We start from the raw sequence: 25,788 nt of genomic DNA on the forward strand, positions 1-25,788 counted from the left end.
CACTCACGCCTGACGTTGATGGCACAGGTTCTGGTTCCTTGCTGGAACCAGATGCACGTTCGCATCTTTGAAAGTTCGCAACTTGAAGGTTCATATGTAGGGGATTTACTGTATATATATATATATATATATATATATATATATATATATATATATATATATATATTTTTTTTTTTTTGGCTTCACCATGTGGCTCACTGGATCTTAGTTCCCCATCCAGGGATCCAACCGGGGCCACAGCAGTGCAAGTGCTAAGCCCTAACAACTGGACCACCAGGGAATACCCTGGCCATTATTTTATGCCAGAAATGTAGATCCTGAAAGTTTGCCAAATCACGTTCTTTTCAACTAGAACAGAATCAAAGGTTTGGAGCAGAACATGAGGATCCCTCCATCCTGTCCAAGGGTTGGAGGAAATATTAGACACAGAATGTAGCACCTCTCAACAGAGCATCTAATGAAGTTGTGGTCCTTCTACCCTATAAATCCTCACTATAATTGCTTCATACGTTGAGTAACCACAGTTCCTTCCCACAAACACCTCAGCTTCAACACTCTCCATCCTGTCCTCCCCTTTCCCTGGCAAGGATGATTTACTAGTACCACTTTGCACTTTAAACGTCTCCAATGAAAAAAGTCATGTTGGCATCCTAATCATTCCCAGAAAACATTAAAAATTCAATGGCTGGGCTTCCCTGGTGGCGCAGTGGTTGAGAGTCCGCCTGCCGATGCAGGGGACACGGGTTCGTGCCCCGGTCCGGGAAGATCCCACATGCCGCGGAGCGGCTGGGCCCGTGAGCCATGGCCGCTAAACCTGCGCGTCTGGAGTCTGCGCGTCCGGAGCGTCCGCAACGGGAGAGGCCACAACAGTGAGAGGCCCGCGTACCACAAAAAAAAAAAAAAAAAAAAAAAAAAACTCAATGGCTTTCACAAATAACATATGTCACTCATATGTGGAATCTAAAATATGACACAAGTGAACTTATCTACGAAACAGAAACAGACTCACAGACATAAAAAACAGACTTGTGGTTGCCAAAGGGGAGGAGAGGTAGGAGAGGGAAAGATTGGGAGCTTGGGATTAGCACAATCACTTTGCTGCACAGCAGAAATTAACACAATATTGTAAATCAACTATACTTCAATAAAATAAATCTTAAAAATAACTCAGTGGCTTTCAGTACCTCTTCCACATTTTCCTCTGATCACACCAACAGAAATTCTATATACACAAATGTATAACAAACAAGGATGTTACAGTGGTCTTTTGAGTTCACACATCGTTATAAAGAATTTATTGCAGCCTGAGAAACAAGAGGGAGAAGGGGAAGAATCAAGAAAGAAAACCCACAGATGCAATTACAGTACAATTCACACTGCGCCCAGAGTGACTAGTTGTCAGTAAATAAATGGGCCAACTTAATCGACCCGTCGCAATTACATTAACCAAGTTTGTTGAAGCCCAGCTCACGAGGGACTGTAAACTGCAAAGAGGAAAAGAGGAATTCCGTGCCAGCTGCTTACAATTTATTGTTATCGGGGAAGCTGGTCTCAGGAATCAATCCAGCATATCTGTAACTAGTTGAACACAGAAACAAGCACACGCTTACCTATGAATGTACTCAGCATCAAAATCAAAGGTTTCCGACCTTCCGGTGATAATCCAGCCATACACATGTATAAGGTTTCCTGTTTGAAAAAGATTTTTTTCAATTAATCTACTTAGCTCACACTCTAAATATATAACGTAAACTGTATTTCTCTTTTGTTACCTCTACTCAAAATGGCCAAGCTGGTCATGACTCAGATTATTAATACATTTTTATAAACTGTACAACAGGAAAGGATCACCAAGTATAATCCATTCATCGATATTAAATATCAAAGAGGCAAAAATAATGAATCATTGCCATTGTGGACTTATTCATGTATGTATGGAGCACAGAAGGAATATCAGAGCTTCTTCACAGTCCCAGGAAGGGAGGCAGGGAGGGGCCAATTTAAACACACTGCCTTGTTCCACTCTCTTGGCTGTGTGTAGACCATCCACCCACATGGGATTTAAAAAGAATATTCTTTGGGGGTGCTCCATGCTTCATGAGACTTTCCTCTGGACACATATGATAAGAGGAAGCTCGTATCACACAATCTGGATAGATATTCAAAGATACTAAACTTCTTTCTGTATCTCAGAGTACAAAAGATGAATGTCATGGATGAATCAAATGGACAGGAAGTCAGGAAGAAGGGCACGAGAGAGCAGCAGAGTTATGGCTTAAAGGATGGGCTACTGCACATGCAATTAATTCAACAAATATGCTCTTGTTCAAAGATCAGGCAAAATGGGGATCCAAAGACAGTTGGCATCTGCCTTGTCCAATGATAAATGGATGACTTCCACTGCTGGGTCTCCTCTATGCAATGTGTAGGGATTCCCATTGGATAGCAAGTTTTCCCTTGATACTCACCTCTTTTGAGTTCATAAAAATGGGGGTGCAGGCATCAACAACCCCCTTGTATCAAGGGGAACTCTCAGCATTACCCCCACCTTCTCTGCTCAGAGGATCTGGGAAAGAAGTCTAGAGTAGCCCCTTCTCAGAAAGAGTTTGGGGCCCATACCTGGTGCTACATGAGTTGCTTTCCTCCAGAGTTGAAAACACCTAAATTCAGTTCCACGGAAATGCACAAAGCAAGGTTGTAAGCAAACACACCAGAGCAAGTTAAAGTTCACCACACAACCCCACAACGTGGAAGTGTGTGCCTTCCAAGTAATTACGGAATTTAACCATCAAGGCTGTACTCTTCCAGCATCACAACACTGAGAGGTAAGAGAGGTGTTGGTTAATGAGGCAAAACCTCACAAATAGAAGAGAAGAGGGCATCTTTGGGGTTCATGAGGTCACTGAATTCTGAGGACTTTGGGTCTCTTCATGGCTACACTTCAGGCCACGAAAGAACATGAGCAAGAAGTAATGCTTCCCTACATACTGTGCATGTGTTTTATTAATAGGAAGTGACTTTTATCTGCAGTCATTGGATGACTGGCCCTAAAATGGTGGAAACCTTCCAGGAAGTATGGCGGACCCTTGACCAGAGAGCGGGTAGAAAGAGAGGAAATTCAGTGACTTAGACAAAGGTTGTGGAACTGGCAGAAGCCCTGAGTCTGAAGGTCTCGGCTACTGTTGCCAGCCAGCAAAATAATTATTCATTTTACTAGGGCTAACCCATGGATTTCCTGGCTTTGGCAGGCATGATTTCTACAACTAATGGGCACAATTTTACAAACGAATAACAGGTTATAGAAACTAGGAATTCCTGGGAGTTTTTGTTTTGTTTCTAAACAAAGAAGTCCAAAAAACAGCAGCTGACAAATGGCTAAGCCAGACCGTGTGCTGGGCGGGGAGGGGAGACTCTGAGTCACAGTGGAGGGCTGTTAACCGCATATGGGAATTCAGCGGCTCACAAAACAGCTCTCCTGTCTCTGCCACCTCCCCCATTTCCCTGCCTGCTACTCTGGGCAGGCTTCCCAAAGGAGATGAGACTAATCGTCTGGCAAGCGATTTCAAAGATGCAGCCGTGTGGATCCTGCCCAAGGGATCACTCCAACCAGCGCAGCCACCAATCGTTCTCCCCGAAGGTGGAGGAGACAGTGTGCAGAACTCAAACTGGGCGGGAGAAAGGGGCTTGACAGATCTGGGCGCCAGCTGATGCCCCATGTCACACCTCTCACGGCGGGCATTCCTCCTCAACCCTCACCCTAACAAGGTTTCTGCCATCTGAACGGGAGTTTTCTAACAACACCAGAGCAGGGGGGCACAAAATGATGGCATGTGACTTTCACAGACCACAACTCTTTTTAATAAAACATGATCACGTCTTGATTATTCAGATGAATGGAAAGGAACAGATCTGTGAATAACAGGCCTTAATAAGACAGGCCAAATTCATATTGATGTAATTTAAATACACACATACATCATCTGTGTCTATACACACACAAACCAAAAGTACAGACACTTTTCAGTGACTCAGAGATTCATTTTGACATTCTTGAACCGTTCAAAACAACTAGATCAGTTTATGCATTGAGATGCAACCACATGTAAAAATTGAGCAACTTGTATTACCATACTTATACCATCTGGAAACCCTGAACAAATAAAACCTGAAAGTGATGTAGGAATTTGTCAAGAATCAGCCAGCAAATTATATGTGATCCCAGCTCTGTTTACTACTTAGTTTTAAGGTGGGCTTGGCAGGTCCTGAACCTGTTTCTTAGTTTCAATTCCTTCTTTTACAACCACCCTCCCAGCATTCTCTCTCTTCTTTTCTAGCCTCCTAGTCTCTGCATGTAAGTGTGCTCTCTGACTCATAAACAAACCCCCAGGATCAGGACCAGGGTTAATGGCCTTCCAAGTGGTACCCAACTCGGCTCAACACAAAATAAAATGTAAGGTACATGGACCCACTCTGGATTCTGACTGTCTGCGTTCAGATCTCAGCTGTACCACTCATTACGACTTTAGGCAAATAACTTAACCTTTTGGTACCTCATTTCCTCACCTCCAAAATGGAAATAATAATAGTTCCTATATCATCAGGTGTTGTGAGGATCTAATGAGATAATATAGAGAATAAAGCTTAGAACAGAACCTGACTCCCAGGAAGGGTCAATAAAGGTTTGTTATTATGTGGATGATTATAAAGTTAGGAGTGATGATGATGTCTATATTCTCCATTCTCCAGCAGCATCTGGTTTGATTTTGCTGGCCTCCTTTTCTTTTCATGTTAAGATTCCTTTGGTTATCAGTGAAGTAATAGAACAAAAGTGCCCAGAGGTGAAACCAAACCAGGTTAAAAATAAACCAGAGATTGACGCTTATTTTCAAAACAGCATCAGCGAAGCGGTTAAAATTTCTTATTTATAGAAACCATCCACCTGGGTAGAAGAGTTTGCAGTAAGCTTCAGCAAAGGGATTTATATTTATTGCTATCTTAATAGGAGATTTCTTACCTGGAACTCCACTTGGTGGATTAACTTGGTAAACGATGGGTGTCTGTGCCCTGGAAAACTGTTTAGAAAATGTTATCACAGTGAGCATTTCATTAGAACATCATAGCCACATACACAGGAAGCCTAAGTCATTCCTCAAAGAGCATTCATCTAAGGCAGCAAGTGGTTGCATTTCCTCAAATCACCTTACATCTATCTCCTTTCATCTTCAATATATTTCTGTGAAGCAGAGATAACAGACATTGTTATAGTTCTCCCATAGATGAGGTCAAGGGAATCTGATCAAGGTCATATGTCTTCCCTGCACCATATCACTCACACCTGGGCAAGTCTGTTTCTACTTGCTCACCTGCCACACCGGGAACATGTTTTACCAAAGGAAAGGTAGGCAGGCCATGCTTTAAAATACCAACCTTTTAATTCCATTATTGCCACTTGACATCTTGGGGTCTTGAAGTTTTTTTTAATTTTTCTAGACAATAGTTTGCTTAGTTAGATAAAAAGGATTGCAAATTAAATTATTATCAGCCAGCACCTTGGTCAGGATTAGCAAGCTACGAAAAACTGGAAGTTGGAGAGATACACAAGGGAAGTTTGTTTGGGAAAATGGAAGGTGCCTGTTGGGAGGAAAATGATTCAAAGGATGCAAGGAATGAGAAGCAACATTACTCTCCAAGAAGAAAACCAGCATTGATTGGAGAGGCAGGAGCCTGGAGAAGCCTGGTCTGGCACTCAAGTCATCCTATGATGCCCTCACCCCCTGAAGCACATCAACTGCTAACTATAAGCTACAGAAAGGCAGGGGCAATGCCTGGCTGAGTCATTGGTTGTATCCCTGGGCACAGCCTGGTATGTAAAAGACATTCACACTATTGTGAATGAATGGAGTGGCCCCATCTGAGATGACTGATACACTGCCTGGAAGCAGAGGAGAGAAGGAGACAATTCCGGGAACTCCATCTCACCTATAGGCCTCTGGGTTAGTTCCAGATTAGAGCATTTCACAGTCAGGGCCAGCATGAAAAAAGAGAGAATCGTAAGGATAGACTGACCTGGCCAAGGTTTGAGCCATGGGCTAATGACTCACCCAGGAAGAGACCTGGTCTCCCCTTCCTGCTACCTTCACCCCCATCCTATGCTAGGTGGTCTAGGTGGTCTAGACGCCTAGACCACCTTCACTTCCCTAACCTACTGTACCTCCCATTTGCAAAACAAAGACAGCAAATTGTTTTGCTTGGTCTCCTTCCAGCGCCCCAGGAGTCCACCTTCCCAGGGAGAAGAGCAATAAAGAATAACTCTGGTGTTAATCAACAACCCTCATCAGACATGGAGAATCAACAGACATTTTAACAAAGCTGATGGTGGCTTGGCAAGTGCAGGTTTTATGTATTGATTCACATGGCTGTACAGTCTGTCATCAAGGCTTGTTTCCTCCCTTCCTAACAGAAAGGGTTAGAAAAGAGTTCACAGAAAATATGTACAGTTAGGAGGTCAAAATAAGAATGCTGTGACCTCACAGTTTGGGAGCTGGCTCTGATCTCACTGAAGGATAAAGATTAATGCAACTCCACACACACCTGCCAAACGTACACTACCCCCCTCCCAGCCTCCTCCTGCACCCAGACCTTCAACTCCCACTGGGACACCCTTCATACCATTGTCATTCCCACTGGAACTTTATCATAGGAGCTTCATGATACAGAGCAGTGGTTACTGCCCATCTTCCAGATGTTAGAAACTGAGGCAGACAGAACAGCTGAATCCAAACCACACAAGGAAACACATCTCTCGATTTCCAATTTAAAATACAAGGTCTAAAATAGCATATGCTAACACATATACATTTGGAGCCTAAAAAAAAATGGTTTTGAAGAACCTAGGGGCAGGACAGGAATAAAGACGCAGACATAGAGAATGGAGTTGAGGACACGGGGAGGGGGAAGGGTAAGCTGGGACGAAGTGAGAGAGTGGCATGGACATATATACACTACCAAATGTAAAATAGATAGCTAGTGGGAAGCAGCCTCATCACACGGGGAGATCAGCTCGGTGCTTTGTGACCACCTAGAGGGGTGGGATAGGGAGGGTGGGAGGGAGATGCAAGAGGGAGGGGATATGGGGATATATGTACATGTATAGCTGATTCACTCTGTTATACAGCAGAAACTCACACACCACTGTAAAGCAATTATACTCCAATAAAGATGTTAAAAAAAAAAAAAAAGCAAGGTATATCCTTCAGGCTGAGAGCCTTCCACCAGAAGTGCAGGGGAAATAAGGCGACTCCTGCATCACTCCCTCCCAGGTCCTCAGAGAGTGGCAGGGCAGGCTCAGAGTGAAACCTCTAAAAAGGCTTCACTTGTGAATCTCTCTGAGCTGACACAATATAAAATGGCACTTTCCTAAGAGAAACAGGTCTCTGGTCACCCACGAAGCTAGAGACATGACAAAGTGAAAAATTAACGAGCTTCCAAATCCAGCTTCCTGCATGCTGATCCCTGAGCCCGACTGGTGTCGGTAGCAGCAAGTGGGGTGGGGGGGCGAAAAGCAGAGGATGAGAATGATAAAGCCGCAGCTACCAGCTGCTTGATAAACCTTCTGTGAGTTGTTCAAACTTGTCAGTGCCTGCAGCAGGCTCTTTGGAGTGGACTGGAGAGGTGGAATTAATTTTTAATACATATGGTTCCCCCAGCCCCAGTCCCCAAACAAAGAGAGACACTGGGTTTCCTTCAGCTCAGAATGCCTCTCATTAACTGCATCCCCTGGTGATTTTTCATCAATTCACCAAGCCAGTGGAACCACCGGAGGACTTGCTTTCTTTTATGTGCAATTTTAGGAAGTGTTTCTCTTCTTTCCCCTCTCTCTCCTTACCGGTCTTTTAATAAGTAGGAAAACTATTATTTGGGGTGAAAGGACATCAAAACCAAAAACAGCACAGTGATTAAGGACCATGCTCAGCCGTCTCTCTTCTGTTTTATTCACTGATACAATGTAGAGGTGCTGGTGTGGGTCTTAACAAAAAAGATTTTTTTTTTCTTTCTGCCGCATATGTGCAAAAGCAAAATTCTGGAAAACAAGATTCTCTTGGAGTAAGAAACAAGTTGTTAAATGTGAATTGATGGCAAATTCCAAATTCTAAAGATGAATTGCCTATGTAAAAAGTGGATCGTATGAGAGATGAATTTAGAAGATGAAGTCTCGTTGTAAAGGAGCATTGATTAATAACTAAATTGTGTCATTAGGAACTGCTCTTAAACAGAGGCTCCCTGGGGCAAGTACAACCCTGCCCAACTGCTGCATTTTATGGAAAGTCTAGAACCTATGCTTTCAGAGGGCATTTTAGTGTAAAATCAACCTGAAATGGACAGTAGACTCAACAACATAAAATGAAGCCCCAACATAAAATTAATGCATCTGGAAGCTCTAAAATAAGCAGGCATCGACTCGTAAACTCTCTCTATCTGCTTGCTATTTGCTCTCTCTGAGCTCGAAGGAGAATTCCAACAGAACATGCCCTTTCGGTCTAGGGTTGGAAGAAGAAGCAGAAATCAACCGTGAAGCAGAGAGGAAGGCGGAACTTGGGTCCCTGAGTCCCTTCACCACGCTTACACTCCAGATGATGTCAGCTGTAAAATGAAACACTGATGCACAATGGTCATCTTTGTGGCTCCTCTATGGGCTTCAGTATAAGTGAGGATTTAGATGCAGGTTCCAATCCTGGTTCTGCAGTTTACAAACTAGATGACATGGGCAAATTATTTAATCTCCCTGAGCCTCAGGTCGCTCATCCGTAAAAGCAGGATAATAAAAAGCTACTCCATAAAATTGTTGTAAGCATTAAATGAACGTGCATAAAGCACTTAGCGAGAGCCTGACATACACGTGCTCAATACTTACCTGCTTAAGATAGTCTCAGAAACTCCGTAACTATCATCCACCTGTTCCTCTCATCCTGGCATGGCAGAAAGACTCCCCAGCTGATTTATAACTTGCTTGTCGATAGCGCAAGCACAGTCTCAGACCAGGCAAACACACATTCCTCCATGCTTGGTACCCACCTTGAAAGTGCAGCTGTCTCGTGGTCCTGAACTTGGGCTGCCTACGACCTGTCCCCCAGCCTGCACTTCCAGGTAATAGAGACCTTCATGTGCTTCGGACAGCAGAGATCTGAGGGCAGAAAGTGGCAATCCTTGTGAATCAAAGACTATGAATTGCCAAAGCTGGCAGCCCCACTTGACCACTTCAAATCTCCCCCCTGCACCTGTGAAACAGAGCTAACCCAGGAGTCCTGTATTTCACCTTTCACCTCCTCTACCCACTCATCCAATAGACTTTAAACATCGGATCCTTCAGCAAAAGAAGTTGTGAAGTTTTCATTGAAAGTGCCAAAAATGTTTTTAAATTTTGTCCTGTTTCTCAGCCTCATAGGTTCTCAGGACTTTATGAGTTGGAGGGGACGTTGATAGATAATCTATTCCAGTTTCCATTAAAAAAATAACAAGTTCCATATAGATTAAGAGACCTGGGTATGCAAACACCACAGGTTAAGGGCAAAGGAGGATCTGAATCCTAGGCTCTTTCTAATAAAAGGCATTGATTTTTTTTTTTTTTTTTTTTTTTTGCGGTACGCGGGCCTCTCACTGTTGTGGCCTCTCCCGTTGCAGAGCACAGGCTCCGGACGCGCAGGCTCAGTGGCCATGGCTCACGGGCCCAGCCGCTCCGCATGTGGGATCTTCCCAGACCAGGGCTCAAACCCGTGTCTCCTGCGTTGGCAAGTGGATTCTTAACCACCGTGCCACCAGGGAAGCCCCATCTTAAAGTCATTAGCATTGGGGGATTGAGGAGATAGGACATACAAATCGTTAGAGCTTTGACTTATTTCACAGCAAGTTCTTGCAGGAACTCTATGCCCCAATATACCATAAAACCTATGGAAATCATCTCTACCAACAGCAGTGCTATAAGGAACTTTAGTTCAACAGACATCTTTTGAGCATCTTCTACTAGCAAGATATTGTGCTCAGCATCATAAGGACTACAAGGTGGGTGAATCACATCCTCTGTCCCCAAAGCACTTAATTCTGTGAGGATGAATCTGAAAAGTGGGCAATTGACATAGTGTCATGAGAAACATAGGGCTGAAGAAACAGGGCCACTAAGGCTGTGCATCCTATGCCTTTGTGTAAATTACAGAAAGGTCCTCCCTTCAGGAAGATGAATTGCCCAAAAAGTGTGTTTGTGTGTGTGGATACACAAACGCATGTCCCATGTGTTGAATACACAATTCATCCATGTCCCATGGATGAATGACTAAAATGTGCTCCTTCCTCAAAAGCTGGATTTCAGTTCCTAGTTGTCCCCTATCAAAGAAGGGAAAGATGACACTCAGTTGGCTGTTCAGGGAAGAGGTAGTATTTGCAGTATGGTTGGTTCAATAGGCAGAGATGGAAGAGAGGGAACTTTCCTGAAAGAGGGAACAGAAAACAAAAGGAAATGACAATCTCTTTTGCTCTTAACCAATGATCTACTTTCAGGCAACATCTCTTAGATATTAAAGAAAGAACAAACTAGCGTAAGCTTTAGAGGTCAAAAAAAACTTAAATAGGACAATAGATAATCTGGAATCCTGTAAAAATCATATCAAACTCAGCAAACAAACTGAGGACTAAGGCGAATTTCCTTTCTAACTGATTTTTAGTTTATGTACAATCATTACAATTATGCCTATTCCAAAAAAATAGTTGGCAAAATGGCCCCATTTATTGAAATCTGAATAGCAATAGAGACCTTCACAAACACACACACACACAACTGGAAACATCATCCAGCCCCCAACCCCTCCTTATAAATGTCTCAGAATTCTCAAAAATCTTTCCCATATTCTCATCCTCCCTTAAGCCCTAAAGCTCTGATAGGGAACGATGCTGGTAATTGCAATCATGGCAGGAGTTGCTCTAATTTGCCACTGAAAGCTACTGAGATGAGCAAAGCACTCATCCTGTCTGGTCTTCTCATTCCCGGGGCAGGTGTACCTGGTCCTACACATCACTACCGGCAAATCCAGGAGGACAGGAGAGATGTCACAGGGTATGATGGGCAGCATGGGTACAGCCACATTCACCAGGTGGATCTCCAGCTGAGAGCCGTTGGCAGGATAAAGGAGACCTGGCTCCAAACCTAAATGCAAGGGAGAGTGGAGTCTCAGGCTGAACAGAGCAGTAATCCACACAGGGTAACACAAAAACCTGCCACACGGGGGCAATGGCAGGCCCTGAGTTTACCTAAGGGTTAAAAGTACTATTTCTCATTTCCAAAGGCTGTATGAATGAGTGTGCTTCTTTATGACTTTATTTTTTTTTCTTAATTCTCTCTTCAGGTCCACCCACTTAAACCCAGGAAAAAATTTTCCAACCCTCAAAGTTACTCTTTTCCAGTGATATAGATGGATACACTGAGCCATGGCTTAGAAGCTCCCATATGTAGGATTATCGACAAGGAAGATAACCAAGGTTCTGAGGGTCACATTGCCAAGTTCTGTGCTACATGGGTATCATCTCATTAGGGTTCCTAGAGTTCCACCCCACAGCTTGGGATAAGGAAGTAGACACAGACATATAATGGTGTGATGTAACATTAGCATGTGGGCATCTGGTAACACAGAAGTTGGTCAGTTGGTCCATCTCCCTTCCAGACCTCTTTTACATCTGTTCTTAGACAAGGAAGAACACCAAAGACTCATTCTTTAGGATTCTTTAGATCAATAAATAAGAAACTTACATTCGGTAAGGCCCAAACCTACCGTCAAAAGTGACAGTGATCCACGTTCCTCCTGCGAGGCTGCCTTCTTCAGGTTCAATGTGGACACTCAGACAAGGCACTATAAGTGAGTAGGAGAAACACTGGCTTCAGTGTGCAAATTCAACCCACCAGCTTCCTTTGAGCATTCCTCAGAATCACCACAAGGGCTTCATACAGCACAGATCGCTGGACCCACCCCCAGAGTTTCCCATCCAGTAGGTCTGTGGTGGATCCCAAGAATTTACAGTTCTAACCAGGTGCTGCTGGTGTTACTGGTCTGGGGACCACACCTTCCTCCCATTTTAAGGAAAGTTTTGACTGATCTTCTTATCTTAGACATCCAAAAACCATGTGTTCATGAGGACAATCCTGAATTTCCACTTCCTTTGGAAAAGGCTCTAGGATACATTTGGTTCCTAATTGAATCCATAAAATGTCTTCTCTCTTTCCCACTCTTTAATTAGGTGATCATATTTAACTGTTACCATTTATTTCTTATATTTCCAGTTCCCAGAGAAGAGGAGAAAGTTCTGGAAGTTATCCCTATTTCAGTCCTCCTGCTTATAACATCATCCTCTAGTTTCTCCCTTTTGAATACATGATCAGAATGACTCCCCAAAGAGACACAGCATTCTCTAGATTTTTTTTTTTTTTTTTTTTTTTTTTGCTTTGCCTGCTCAGAGAGGGGCTGAAGCATGAATCAGTGCTGGAATTTTTTTAAAAGCCCACTACACACTTACACACTAGGCTAGACTGGGTTCTCGCATAGAGACTATGGGCTGAGCGTGACCTTATCAATGCCTTATTTTTGAAGATGATCCTGGATGGACATGCCTTGTCCAAGGTAGAGCCAGCAAAAATCAGTTAGTTCCTCAGTGAGGTCTACAGAACACTTTTCGGTTTCTATATCAGAAAAGTTAAAGGATCATCCAAGCCACGCTAACTCTGGCTAGCCCAGGGCTTTCATGTACATTTATGCAGGTGGCGCTCTGCACAACCAAGAGTGGTGAAGAATCATTCACATCGACACAACCATTCGTGGCAGCCCTGGCCAGATCAGCTCATGCTCACCCCTCAAAGGTGTATTAGATACTTCTACCTAATGAAGACCAAAAACAAATGCCATAAAAAGATACCGAGGATAACCAAAATCACTGAGAAAACGAGAGACCTGGTTTGAGAAAAGGAAATTTTTATTGGTCATTAATCACTAAGACAAGATAAGCTCCTCCCCTTGGGAAGATAAAGTAATAAAATCTAAAAAGAATTGCATTGTATGGCTCAAAAAGAAATTATAAAAGGAAAGTTTTAAGTTATTATTAAAAGCTCTAGACTTAACAGCAACTTCCACTGGCTGTTAAAAATTAAAGTATATAACTATTTAATATATAACCTCAACTACTAAACAGAAAAAAATTATTAAGCAGAGAAAATTTAAACCTAGAGGAGATACTTTAACACTTCCTCCCAAAGTAATATTTAAGTATCAATAAATTAGTTCTCAAGGTAACCTGCTGCTTTCTATCCAAAATCCCTTCAAAACACATCCAACTCACCCGCTAAAAGTAGTATTTTGATACTTGTCAGAGAGACCACCCAGCCAGTCATCTTGTTCACTTAAATCAATCCTTTCAAAATTGTTCAGACCTTAAACACATTTTCAGTTTTGATTGGAGCAGCAGAGCTTTATAAAAACAAAATGAAAAATTACTATCACTTTTGCTTACATACAATTGCTTTGCTTCGTTAAAAGTTGGGAAATTGGGGCTTCCCTGGTGGCGCAGTGGTTGGGAGTCCGCCTGCCGATGCAGAGGACACGGGTTCGTGCCCCGGTCCGGGAAGATCCCACATGCCACGGAGCGGCTGGGCCCGTGAGCCATGGCCGCTGAGCCTGCGCGTCTGGAGCCTGTGCTCCGCAACGGGAGAGGCCACAACGGTGAGAGGCCCGCGTACCGCAAAAAGAAAAAAAAAAAAAACTTGGGAAATTAAGGAAATTATACCAATATGACCCTAGAGTCTTCAGAGGGACCCACCATCTTCCCAAGCTTGGAAGCAAAGGATAATCTAAGAATCTTACATAAAATTATCATTATTCTACCCCCTTGTCCCACTGCCTTATTTTATGCATGTTTAAGCTGGGTAAGTAATAATAACCTCTTTCCTTAATTCATTATTAAATAAACACTTAAATTTTTAAAATAAATGAATTCCAGATTCAAAATACTAGTTAATGGCGATCACGGAGAGGGGATGGGGGTGGTTTTGTTTGTTTTCTGGAAGTCTCGGTCCTCTAAGAACCAATCAACACAAAAAGAGTAAAGAGTTAAAGCAAAGGTTAAACATGGCAACAAGTTGGAAAAAAAAATGATGTTAATGGAAATTTGGGGGAAATTATCTTATCCTCACAGCAGAGGAGACAGGAAGGAAAGAAACAGGAAGAAAAAGCTGGACCCTCCAAACTGGACCCTATGACCCCAGGTCCCTCTACCTCAATCCACGATGCCCGGATCATCCCCTTTAAACTCTGCCTTCACTGTGCCCTTCTCCTGATTAAAGCTTTCAATTCAAAGCAAAACCTCTATCACTTCAAAACTGATGATAAGAACACTTGGTAGGATTTTTTTTTTTTTTTTTTTTTGGTACGCGGGCCTCCCACTGTTGTGGCCTCTCCCGTTGCGGAGCACAGGCTCCTGACGAGCAGGCTCAGCGGCCATGGCTCACGGGCCCAGCCGCTCCGCGGCATGTGGGATCCTCCCGGACCGGGGCACGAACCCGTGTCCTCTGCATCGGCAGGCGGACTCCCAACCACTGCGCCACCAGGGAAGCCCCTTGGTAGGATTTTTATCAAGACTAACTGAGACGATAGATACATAAAGAAATTAACACAGGGCCTGGCACAAAGGAGATGCCCACGAATGTTAGTTTTCTTTTGGAGGGTTCTCTGCTTCCAAAGGAAAGCCCTCTCTCTGACTTTGCAGTCCCACCATGATCTGGCCCCCACCTTTCCAACTTCCCCTCGCATTGCTCTCCTAGGTGACCCCTGCACCACGGCGAAGCTGTTCTCCCCACCGTCTCCCAGACAAGCTTCCCACATGGCAGCCTCTACCTTGGATCCTGCTGGTTGCTTTCTGGATTCCCCAAACTTTTTTGTGCCCCAGTGAACTCCTGGCCTTCATCAGGGCCCGCCTCTCCACGTAATCTGTCCCTGTGTTGGTTCATAAATTAACTGGCCCCCAAACACAGAGGGCAAGGAGAGACCTTAGAAAGAGGCAGACACTCCAGATTGGCAGGTGTCAGGTTTCAGGAAAGCTTACAAAGGAGGCTTGTCGTGGGCGTCAGCGAGATGAGTAGATCTCCACACCCGCCACAATCTTAAAAGTTTATAGAGACTTCAATGGAATTCAATCATGTATTCAATCGCAGTGGTCTCAACACCACATGACTCTGAAAACTGCATCCTGGAAAACGGCTCCGACTGTGGGACCTGTGGGCAGAATGTACATTTCAAGGACAGGGAGGGGGTGAGGAGCCTCCAATTGCCCGGGGTCTGCTTGCAGGTCAGCTGGTGGTCACACCCTGTGCACGACCTCCTCCAGCAGTCTGCCCCTTATGACTAGCTCTAACAATCTCACTTGCCCCCTCTTCCGAGATGTGCCCTGAGAGGTCAGCAAAGGGTTTCACCTGCAGGGAGAGGGCTCCTTTGGCAGCTATCTGGCTGCATAGGAGATAGAGGCCACAGCAACAGGATAGGCACATGCAAGAGAAAACACAGATTAACATTCCCAACATAAGTTCACATCTTTTTCCACCAAGAGCTCCATGATCTGAACCACTGATTTATCAAGTTCCCTGGGTTGGTGGTCAGATCACTCAGGAAGTTCACTTGTGTCCTCATGTGATTTAATAAGGATGATGCATCAGCAGATTCATCAGGTGCAAACACGCAACATTCTGCTTGGATAATGGCTCAGGTGCCTCCTTGCAAGGCAGGGATAGTGTCCGAGGCCATCCTATGCTGGAGGTCAGCTTTTCTCATTACGGATATTTCAGTGTTCCGTAAGGACAGGCTTTGTTGGCTATCATTTAAGGACTGTTGGGTGAATTTAGTAACAGCTTCTATGTGCTCCAGGCCAATGGAGAAAACAAAGGCAGCAGCCAAACAATGGCACCAGTGGAAAACAGACATGCCCATCTGGTCTTGAGGAAAGGGAGGTTGGACAGTTTGGAAACTTGACCTGGTTGTGTATACCATACAAGGCCAGGGAAGGCAGCACATTTCCACAGGAAATGGACTGGGGGAAATGCCATACCAGGACCGCACCTTCTCCCCTCTTTCCCATGGTGCCGGTTCCATTCCAGATGTAGTACATTTCCATAGGTCTGGCTGGCAACAGGACAATGGGATCCTGTGGAGATTGAAGTAATTCACCTGTCCTGGTGGGATGTCCCATAGTAAATTCCAGTAGATAATGTCTTAGGATACCTGGGAAGGTGTGATAGGGCTTCCTATTATCAGCAGCATAGCACATTGATGCATGGTGAGAGTCAGGGCAATGGCCTTCTCCCATGACTTTTGTACTTTTACAATGTTGGGTGTCTTGGTAAGGATGCCCAGTCTCACACACGGGGCAACAGGTTTTACTGGTTGATCAACTATATTAAAGCCTAGGATAGTACTTTAGCGTGCCCAGCCAAGGTGGCTTTACCTGTTATTAATTTAATCTGTTGCTTTAATATTCCACTTTTCCTTTTTACTAACCCTACTTCTTACAGGTTATAGAGGAGATGGAACCTCCATTCATGTCATGTTCTTTTGCCCACTCTTGCATATCATGACCTTTGAAATGTGACCCATCAATCACTGTCTTTTGGATGAGGGTACCCAAACATAGTGCTCGGTTCTCTAATCCCCTAATGGTGGCAGCCTGGTTTGTGCAGAGACAGAGGAAAGCTTGGGTTAGGCCAGATGCAGTGTTCACAGAAACCAAGGCATATTTAGAATCCTCCCTCAGAGGGAGGGGTCCAATATAATCAATTTACCAATCCTTCACCAGTTGGAAACTCCAGTAGGTGGTACCAGACCACTTTGGAAGTTGCTTTGGGTGTTGTTTAGAACATATAGGACATGCCATTACTTACATTAACCAAGTCACTGCATTTCAAGGGCAATCCAGCATCCTTGGCAATATGCCATCTTACCCAGGTGTGACAGTGGCTGCTCTTCCTATGTACCCAATCTGCTGTGGCTACTGAAGGGTCAGTTGCTTCAATCAGCTTCCTGATTGCCAGAGGGGGCATTTGAAGGATCTACATATCCTACAGGACCTAGTAGAACTCACATTTCTAGAGAAAGGGGCCTGGTGGACTGGGTGTCTCCCTGCTACACAGAGGCATGCCACTTAGTCAAACTGGGCCTTTGAGTCATGGCAAATGTGGGTTGATGGAACATATTCTCAATCCACCCCTTGAAAGGAAGGGAAGTTCTTACCATGATATGCTGTGTACACTGCTAGAGCTGTTGCTCTCTGGGGGCATATCAGAGTTTTGCCACCTTCTAGAGCTGGGACCAAAGCCCTAGGGACTCTCTTTCCTTCTGTTGTCTCTGCTACAGACCCCAATTGACACTTTCTGGAGTCACAGACACATATAACTCATGGTAGCCCTGCTTGGGAGATGCCCAGAGCTTTAATCTGCTTCACTAGTATCCTTGCCTGCTCATAGGTAGCTTGTAGTTTTGACTCGCAATTCCACATGTGTCCTTTTTTTGCCAGGTTGTATAAGAGACGGAGGCATTGTGCCAGGTGGGCAATAAAAGTCCTCCAAATCCCCAAAATCCCTACAAAGGCTTTCATCTATTTCATACTCTTAGGGCTTGGGTAGGCTTACATCTTAGTTATAGCTTCTGGAACAACTTGAATCTTAGCTGACTACACAACTCCCAACAACTGTACAGTGATGCCTGGGCCTTGAATGTTCTGTGGATTCACTGCCCATCCTCTTCCTTGCAGATGTTCCAGCAAAGTCTGCAGAGTGTCCTGCAGCAGAGGCAAGGCTTCACGTGTTAACTTTCTATCATCGATGTAATAGATCCCTTTCATTGATACAGGGGGATTAAGAAAACACTGAGACCAGAAAAAATAGTTATACCATTTCAAAAAAGTAAAAGCCAAGATAAATGCCCAGAAAAGGAATATCTACAGAAAACTTAGAAAAAATGTATCTTATGTATATGGGCTTCCCTGGTGGCACAGTGGTTAAGAATCCGCCTGCCAATGCAGGGGACACAGGTTCGATCCCTGGTCCGGGAAGATCCCACGTGCCACCACAACTACTGAGCCTGTGCTCTAGAGCCCATGAGCCACAACTACTGAGCCCACATGCCACAACTACTGAAGCCCGCTCACCTAGAGCCCATGCTCCACAACAAAGGAAGCCACCGCAATGAGAAGCCCGCGCACCACAACAAAGAGTAGCCCCTGCTCACTGCAACCAGAGAAAAGCCCACGTGCAGCAAAGAAGACCCAACGCAGCCAAAAATAAAATAAATTAAATTAAATAAATAAATTTATTTTTTTAAAAAAACATATCTCATGGGTATGTCCTGATTAAGTTAGTGCAATGGATAAAATCATCTCTAGCTAATTCAACTCCATAAACATTTATCATACACCTAATATATGCTGGGCACTGTGCTAGGAGCTGGGAAAACAGAGGCAAATAATATGTGTACCTGCCAACAAGTCCCCAGTGGATGGGGTAGGATTGGAGGCTACTTGCATTTACAAGAGGAGTTCTAAAGTTTTCAAGTAGATTCAGCAGGTGTTCCTTTAAATTGCAAAATTCCCTACATTTTTACACCTATTTGGTATAGAATTCGTTTTTAAAACATTCAATTTTCAGAAATACATCTACTGCATAGAGAAAGGTACCCAGAAGTATTTTCTACTTAGTCCAGAAGCACAGGATCTGATTTGCTTGTTATGCCCAACAGAATATGCTCAGCACAGGAGAGTCTATTTCCAATCGGACTGTGATTTTAACAGTTATTTTTCAAGCTTAAAACAATGGAAGTAAATAGTCACACATTGGTTTTCCTCAAGCCCTATGTTCAGAGCTACATCTTTTCCTTTAAAACAAAACAATCAAATCAATAATACATGTATTTTTCTTTATATGATTTTCCACTAATTCTTCCTAAGAACAAACTCAGCCTCCATTTAATTCTTTTAACCAGAATATTTTCAACCAGAGGAGAGCTGTGTGCATTGGGTCAAGTTTTCTCTCTCCCCTTGTCTCTCTCTCCCCTCTGCCCTCATTCCTCCTCTTTCTTCTTTCCTCCCTCCCCTCCCAGCCTCCCCCCACTTTGGGACTTTGACAGACAGAGCTGCAAGGTTGCTACTACAGATCCCCCATTTCCTTTGTTCACCACGACGTTGGCAAGAAAGGCAACACCTAGAAAACACAGAGCAGAGACTTTTCTGAACCCAACAGTACCTTTTTCTGTTTCTCTCTCCTTGTGACTCAAGGGAGAAATTATCTTTCCTCTCCAAATGACCTTGTTTCTCTCTGTCAAGAACCGATGGCCGTGTTACCTGGTTAGAGCCCAGCCTGCAGCTACCACGCAGGTAACTCACTCATGTTGGACTGTAACTCACCTAACTCGTTTGTGTCCCGACCAAACCTATGCCAAAGTGAAAGTTCAGAGCTGACCATGGGGCAAGTTTAATGATTAACACAAGCTATTTAGGCTTTTTCCCCAGGGTCTTTTTTTTAATGACCAAAAAAAGCGTGTCCTACATTTTTCTCCACTTACTGCATGTGCCCTAGACAAGAATTTAAATGAAAGTCCACCCAGTGACACAAACAGACATTCAATGATTGAAAGAATTTGCCAGTAAGTCAGTGACCAAACACAGGCCCAGGAGAAAGGGCCACCAGAGGGCTGGTCCCCATTCATGAGCAGTCTCTGACTTTTCATCAAGAGAAATGGCTTGTAAGTGCCTGCCACGGGCTGGCATTCTCACTATCGGGGGTGAGTCTAAAGAAGCAGAGAGAGGATGATCGACTCAAAGTCTTGCTAAGAAAGGGCCAACTAGCCCTCCCTGTTTTCTACTTTCCTCCCTCCCTCCTGACCTTGCTTTTTTGGCCAAGAGGAAGTCCTTGACTTGTACCCATCACCTTCTTTGAGGACCCAGACCATGGGTCTCAGTCACTGGCTTGACTCTCTTGATGAGGAATCAGACAAGCAGCTGACCTAGGAAGTCAGCACCACCTCCTTACCTCGTCCACATCTGACTTCCTTGTCTCTGTCCCACCATACACTCCAACTCACATCACCAGCTTCCTAATCGAGTCAGTCCATGCCCAGTGTTTCCTGACCAGAAGAAACTCTCATCTTCTTTCCTTTGAGACAGAAGCCTTTCCAGCATAATTTGACAGCCCTGAGTCTCTGCCTCAAAGGACCTGGGAAGCATCCCCAGCGAGACCAGATTTAATCCATGGAAATAGAGCACAACTCTCATAAGAGTGCTGGAACTATCCTCTAGAAAGTATGGGAGTTTATACCAAATCTGACATCCATCTCAGCTTGGCAACGAGCAACAAGCAGAATGATTTTTCTAGCACTGTTGCCAGTCGTGTAGAGAGAGGACGCCTGGCCAGGTTAGGCAGCTAGGGTGTCAGTCATCAGGCCACCCTCCTGCCTACTGAACCTCAGGTTCCATTCTAGATCTTCCAGTGCAGGTCCACAGGCATCATCTGAGCCACACTTGTGTGCTTCGCACGTGGGAAATAAGGAAGAGGTGACAGACCAGGTTCTGGGGAGATAAAGGAGATTTCAAGATTATTGGTAATTTTTATTTTTGTAAAGAAAATTACATTCATGAACCACTGAGATGATGCAAAATTATTTTTTTAAAGAATATAACACAGTTTCTGCCCTCAAAGTGCTTGCTGTCTGACAGGGGAGACATCATGATCAGATTCATTTACTCTATGGTAGTCAAGTCTCGTGATTAAGACTTAACTCGTGTTTTATTTCTTGCTACTTTAACAAGAGATTCCAGAGACTAACTCCTTCTATCCTTGAGTAAAGAGCCTATAATGGATATTTATAATTCTTTTTGGCAGCCTCGCTATCAAGACTAAAACACCCTAATTTTCTTATGGGTAGATGTGTCTCTTTACTTTTGACTAAAAGAAACCTAATGATACGCAGGACTTTGGTTTCTGTGCTCTAGGAACTTCCTGGTGGGCAATCAAGCTCTACGGTTAAAGAAATGAAGTAGAATGAGCCATTTTATGCTCCAAGGCCTAAAAGGAGAGGCCTCAGAACTCCACAGGCAGTGGCTTTGCCACATGGAAGTTGGGGGAGCCTTAAATACTCCTCTCTGTGCGCTCCATCCACCTCAAGACCCTCAAATATACACACATATCTAAGTTTGTCATGCAAACACAACATCCAGACAAGCCCCCTCCACCAACTCTTCCATCTAATCATACTCCAAAGTCCCTGTCGTACAGAAATTCTAAAGAAAATCTTGAGCTTGGGTCTCTGAAGGCAACCAGAGCATGGTTCCCCTACCACCCCTAGGCAGGTAGCCATGCTCACCCCCAGTCATTGACACTCTTCCATAGGAAGCTATTTTTACAAGACCTTGTGAAATTCTCAACACAAAAAAAATGCCTAAAAAGCAAACTCAAAGAGGTCAAGGGAGCATGTCATTTTCTGATCCCTTTACCTTGGATTTCAACACCAATCTGAATTCCTGGGGACTAGCAGCTTTGGGAATTGGGGAGGGGTGGTATGAAAATGCATCTCACCAATCTCCAATTATAGGAAGCATAATGACCAAAGGGCTAGCTGCTGTCCTTTCAGATTCATCTCCACATTTGCACGAAGGCCACACTTCTTCAGACTCTAACTGATATATAGGCCCTGAGAAATAACTAAGTTCCCGCATGGGCAAATACAGAGTTACAAGTCATCAAAATGTGGGTGCCACTGTAAATGTGACCTCATGAGTGTGGTGATGCCTGGCAACTTTTGGGTTATACATGTCATTCCCAGACTAGATGCTGCCTTTCTTAAAGAAAAAAAAATGGTATGTTCCCTCTGTACCCTCAAAACATTTTGCACAGTGCCTTACATAGAGTAGGTACACAAACGGAAAGGAATGCCTGGGAATCCATTTGAGGGAAAACATTCTGGAATGGATGAGGGCCACCAAAGTCAAAAGCAGGTTTTAAATGGAAACCAAAAATGCTCAATGCATTTTTTTTCTTTTTTTGCTTTCTCTTTATCAAAATTGTTTTATCATACCCTCTTCAACTTACAGGCGTATTTCTTTTCTTTTTTTTTTTTTGTCTTTGGAATTCTTTGTCTCATTACGGTTCTCACAAAATACAAAGCTCAAACATAATTGTCTACGTCCACCACAAAACAGAATCAAGTAAGTGGTTAGCACACAGACAATGATCTTTTTCATTTTTTTATCAGAATCTTTATTTTATTTTTATTTTATTTTATTTATTTATTTTTTAATTTATTGATTTATTGGGTTTTTTGTTTTTTGTTTGTTTGTTTTTGGCTGCGTTGGGTCTTCCTTGCTGCACACGGGCTTTCTTTAGTTGCAGTGAGCCAGGGCTACACCTTGTTGCAGTGCGTGGGCTTCTAATTGCAGTGGCCTCTCCCATTGCAGAGCACAGGCTCTAGGTGCGCAGGGTCCAGTAGTCGTGGCGCACGGGCTCAGTTCCTCCGCGGCATGTGGGATCCTCCCAGACCAGGGCATGAACCCGTGTCCCCTGCATTGGCAGGCGGATTCCCAACCACTGCACCACCAGGGAAGCCCCTCTTTTTCATTTTAAAAAATATAAGTAACAACGTTCAGTGTTTGACAGTTTTCTCTTGTGTGTGTGTTTCTCTTTAAGGCTTTATGTTGCAGACCCTTAAGTACGCATACCTGTTGTCAGGATACACCGCCCACAAGCAGGGAAGGCCACCGTGGATATGTTCTTGAGGGTGACACGTACTTATCGATGTTGTACAGGCATATTTCTGATAGGAAGTGAAACTGGAACAGGACAGTAACGTGGTCCTTCCATCTAAGTAAGAACTTCACTGGGTAAGTGGGGCTCTGGAGTAAGCTGTGTTCTTCTTCATTTCTTACTCTCCTGATACACCATTTGTGTGACTAGCCCTGGAGCTATGCCCCAGCCACAGCCCTCACATTTTCTGTGTGGTCAGAATCCTCCCCGGTGAGGTAAGACAGGTGAATTCCCCCTTCACCTATCTAGGATTGACCCAATTCCTCCTCCTTCCTTTTCCTCAAGTCTTCCTAGCCTCCCTTTTTCATAAAGAAACAAAGCAAAAGGAGTTATATTCTCTCTGGTTCAATATCGTACCCCTGATTAACTTTGGATCCAAAGGATAATGAGTATATGGACTCAGATTTGGAGAAGAAATGAATCTGTTCCACTGGAGGGTCAAAGCTATGGGTAAAATATTTGCTTCATAGTTTCTTTAGACAAATTTTCTTTCCCACTAGAGTAAAATTACTTAAAAGTAATCTATTGGGCTTCCCTGGTGGCGCAGTGGTTGAGAGTCCGCCTGCCGATGCAAGGGACGCGGGTTCGTGCCCCGGTCCAGGAAGATCCCACATGCTGTGGAGCAGCTGGGCCTGTGAGCTATGGCTGCTGAGCCTGCACGTCCAGAGCCTGTGCTCCGCAACAGGAGAGGCCACAACAGTGAGAGGCCCGCGTACAGCAAAAAAAAAAAAAAGTAATCTATCATTATTGCCTCTGACCGGAGTCAGTTTTGTTTATTAACTTATTTTGATAACAATGACTCCCACTTATCTGGAATCCAAACTGTGGTGCCCTGCATCATCCTGATGAGGGTCCTGAAAACCATCAATGGTGCCCTGGGTGACACAGGTGAAACTAACTTAATGAAGTCCATGAACTTGGGAGTAACATTGAACTGCGGGTAGGTTCCTCATCTGGATGAGCAGAGCTTACTGGCTACTCCAGCATCTTAGAGTCTGGGAGCCTATGGGGCCACATGCTCAATCATCCTGAGGGCATCACTGGCTCACAACGCTCAACATAGCTAGGTTCATACCACTGACATAGGGTAATCGGAAAGTGGTGAAATCGAGTTCATATCTAACTTGTAGGATGACCAACTGTCTCAGTTTGCCTATGACTAGGAGCTTTCCGAGGTCATGGGTCTTTCAGTGTAAAACAGGGAAAGTCCCGGGAAAAACAGGATGGCTCATCACCCTACACTTTAGACAGCTCCTCGTCCAGACAGAGTCAACATTTTCTAAAATGCTTTGGCACTCAAAGAGGATAGATTTCATTCAGTTCCTTATAAAATTCACTTATATGTCGAGTAACTCAATTCCTGCCATGTCAGATAAAATAGGTGTTGCAATATCCAATGTTTCCCAGACCACAGAAACGTCTTTTTCTTTGAATTTGGAGCATTTGTGAGAAATGTGGGCAAAACAGCATATGTCAGTTTCTGAATTACATACAGTACAGCGTCTTCTCCTGGGTTCAGCAGAATTTAAAATAAATCATATCAGCAGGGAGCAACAACACAAAAGCAATTAATTTTTTTTGAGTTTGATACCATGCTGCTCTCTGAGTCAGGAGCCCAACTGAGATGCCCAAGTGTATCTCACTCCTTGTTGTAAAATTATGAGTGACATAGAAGTCATACATTTCTGCAGCCCAATAGAGTGTTTGCTTTAGCAGCAGAATGTTATGATACTGTCAAATTCTGTATCTTAGAGAAAAATTGTTTTTTAAATGGAAGAAATGTTTTCCCCTTCTCTGGCAAATGTTGCACAGCTGATAAAATAGCAGAGAGTCCAATACCTGATATGAGGGACAACATGGGTGGTGAAAATGAGGGGAACTCCAAAAGTCTAGAAGAAGATTGCCTTCAGAGTTAAACAATGAAAACAACCGGTAATGGATCAAATTGCTCAGTAAGACTTAAAGCTATTACTCTATCTAAGGAAAACCATTCAGATGCTTATTTGTGAAGGTAGATAGTGTGGCAGTGTTTTTACAAATGGTAACAAGTTCTTTGTCAATTATCTCATTGGAAGGAGGTATATGTCTCCCTCCTCTTGAACCCGGGAGGACTTGTGACTCACTTAAAACCAACAGAAATCATCGGAGATGATGCTGCCTGACTCCCGAGGCTAAGTCAGAAAAAACAATGCAATTTTGCCTGTGGGTTGGAACATTAACTCTTGGAACTCTGAGAGCCAATCCCTGAGAATTCCGACTACCTGGGGCCACCATGCCAGGAGGAAGGCTCTGGTAAGGCTTACAATCATAGGGGCTATTGTACCCATTTTTCATGATACTTGGAAGTATCAAGCAGCTCTTCTAAAGTAAGTATCAAGCAGCTCTTCTAAAGTCACAGCTAACTAGTGTGGAGTCAGGCCTAGAAACCAAATGCCTGGATCACAGACCCAAATGTGCTTTCTCGGCTGTAACTAGTATACGCATTCTGCTGTATGGACTGAATAGGCACGGATGCCATAAGGGATGCTCAGGACTGGCAGAGAGACGTGAGAGGCACTTAGAAAGAAACCTCTCCCTCTGCCCCCACGAGTTCAAATATTACCATTTTCTATGTGCCTAGAAGTGAAAAATTGGGGAAAGCTCCCCTTTTGTGAGATGGAAATTCTTATACTCCCACTCCAGTGGGAAGTCGTGAGGATGAGATGAGATAACCTAGCATCTTAGAGTCAAATAAGTAGTCATCCTGTGTGTTACCACCGGAAGACTCCAGGAGGCTCTGCTGCTGGGGAAAGTCTGAACTGATATGGGCTCCTGGGCTCTTATCCAAATGCTCATTTCTTTCTTCTTCCTTCTTGTCAAAAGGAAGCAAGAAAGAGTCTGCCAAGTGTGACGGGGCTTTGATTATTCTCTCTGGGGCCTTCATGTATTTT

At 43.9% G+C, this 25,788-nt stretch overlaps 1 protein-coding gene across 1 annotated transcript in view; it reads right to left on the reverse strand.

The window, feature by feature from the left end:
- PKHD1 (PKHD1 ciliary IPT domain containing fibrocystin/polyductin) overlaps positions 1-15,228 on the reverse strand; it is a gene marked incomplete at its 3' end in the record, with an annotated part of 433,165 nt that extends 417,937 nt beyond the window's left edge. The window contains exons 1-7 of the mRNA XM_082637162.1: positions 15,127-15,228; positions 13,369-13,496; positions 11,814-11,891; positions 11,047-11,191; positions 9,073-9,181; positions 5,015-5,072; positions 1,611-1,689 (exon numbers count right to left, since the gene is read on the reverse strand). Coding sequence (XP_082493288.1) covers positions 1,611-1,689; positions 5,015-5,072; positions 9,073-9,181; positions 11,047-11,191; positions 11,814-11,891; positions 13,369-13,420 — 521 coding nt within the window. The 5' untranslated portion in view covers positions 13,421-13,496; positions 15,127-15,228. The remainder of the gene's footprint in view (positions 1-1,610; positions 1,690-5,014; positions 5,073-9,072; positions 9,182-11,046; positions 11,192-11,813; positions 11,892-13,368; positions 13,497-15,126) is intronic.
- Positions 15,229-25,788: the final 10,560 nt, after the last annotated feature.

Source organism: Mesoplodon mirus (genome assembly GCF_964341445.2).
Source record: "Mesoplodon mirus genome assembly, chromosome: 12".
Lineage (NCBI taxonomy): Eukaryota > Metazoa > Chordata > Mammalia > Artiodactyla > Ziphiidae > Mesoplodon > Mesoplodon mirus.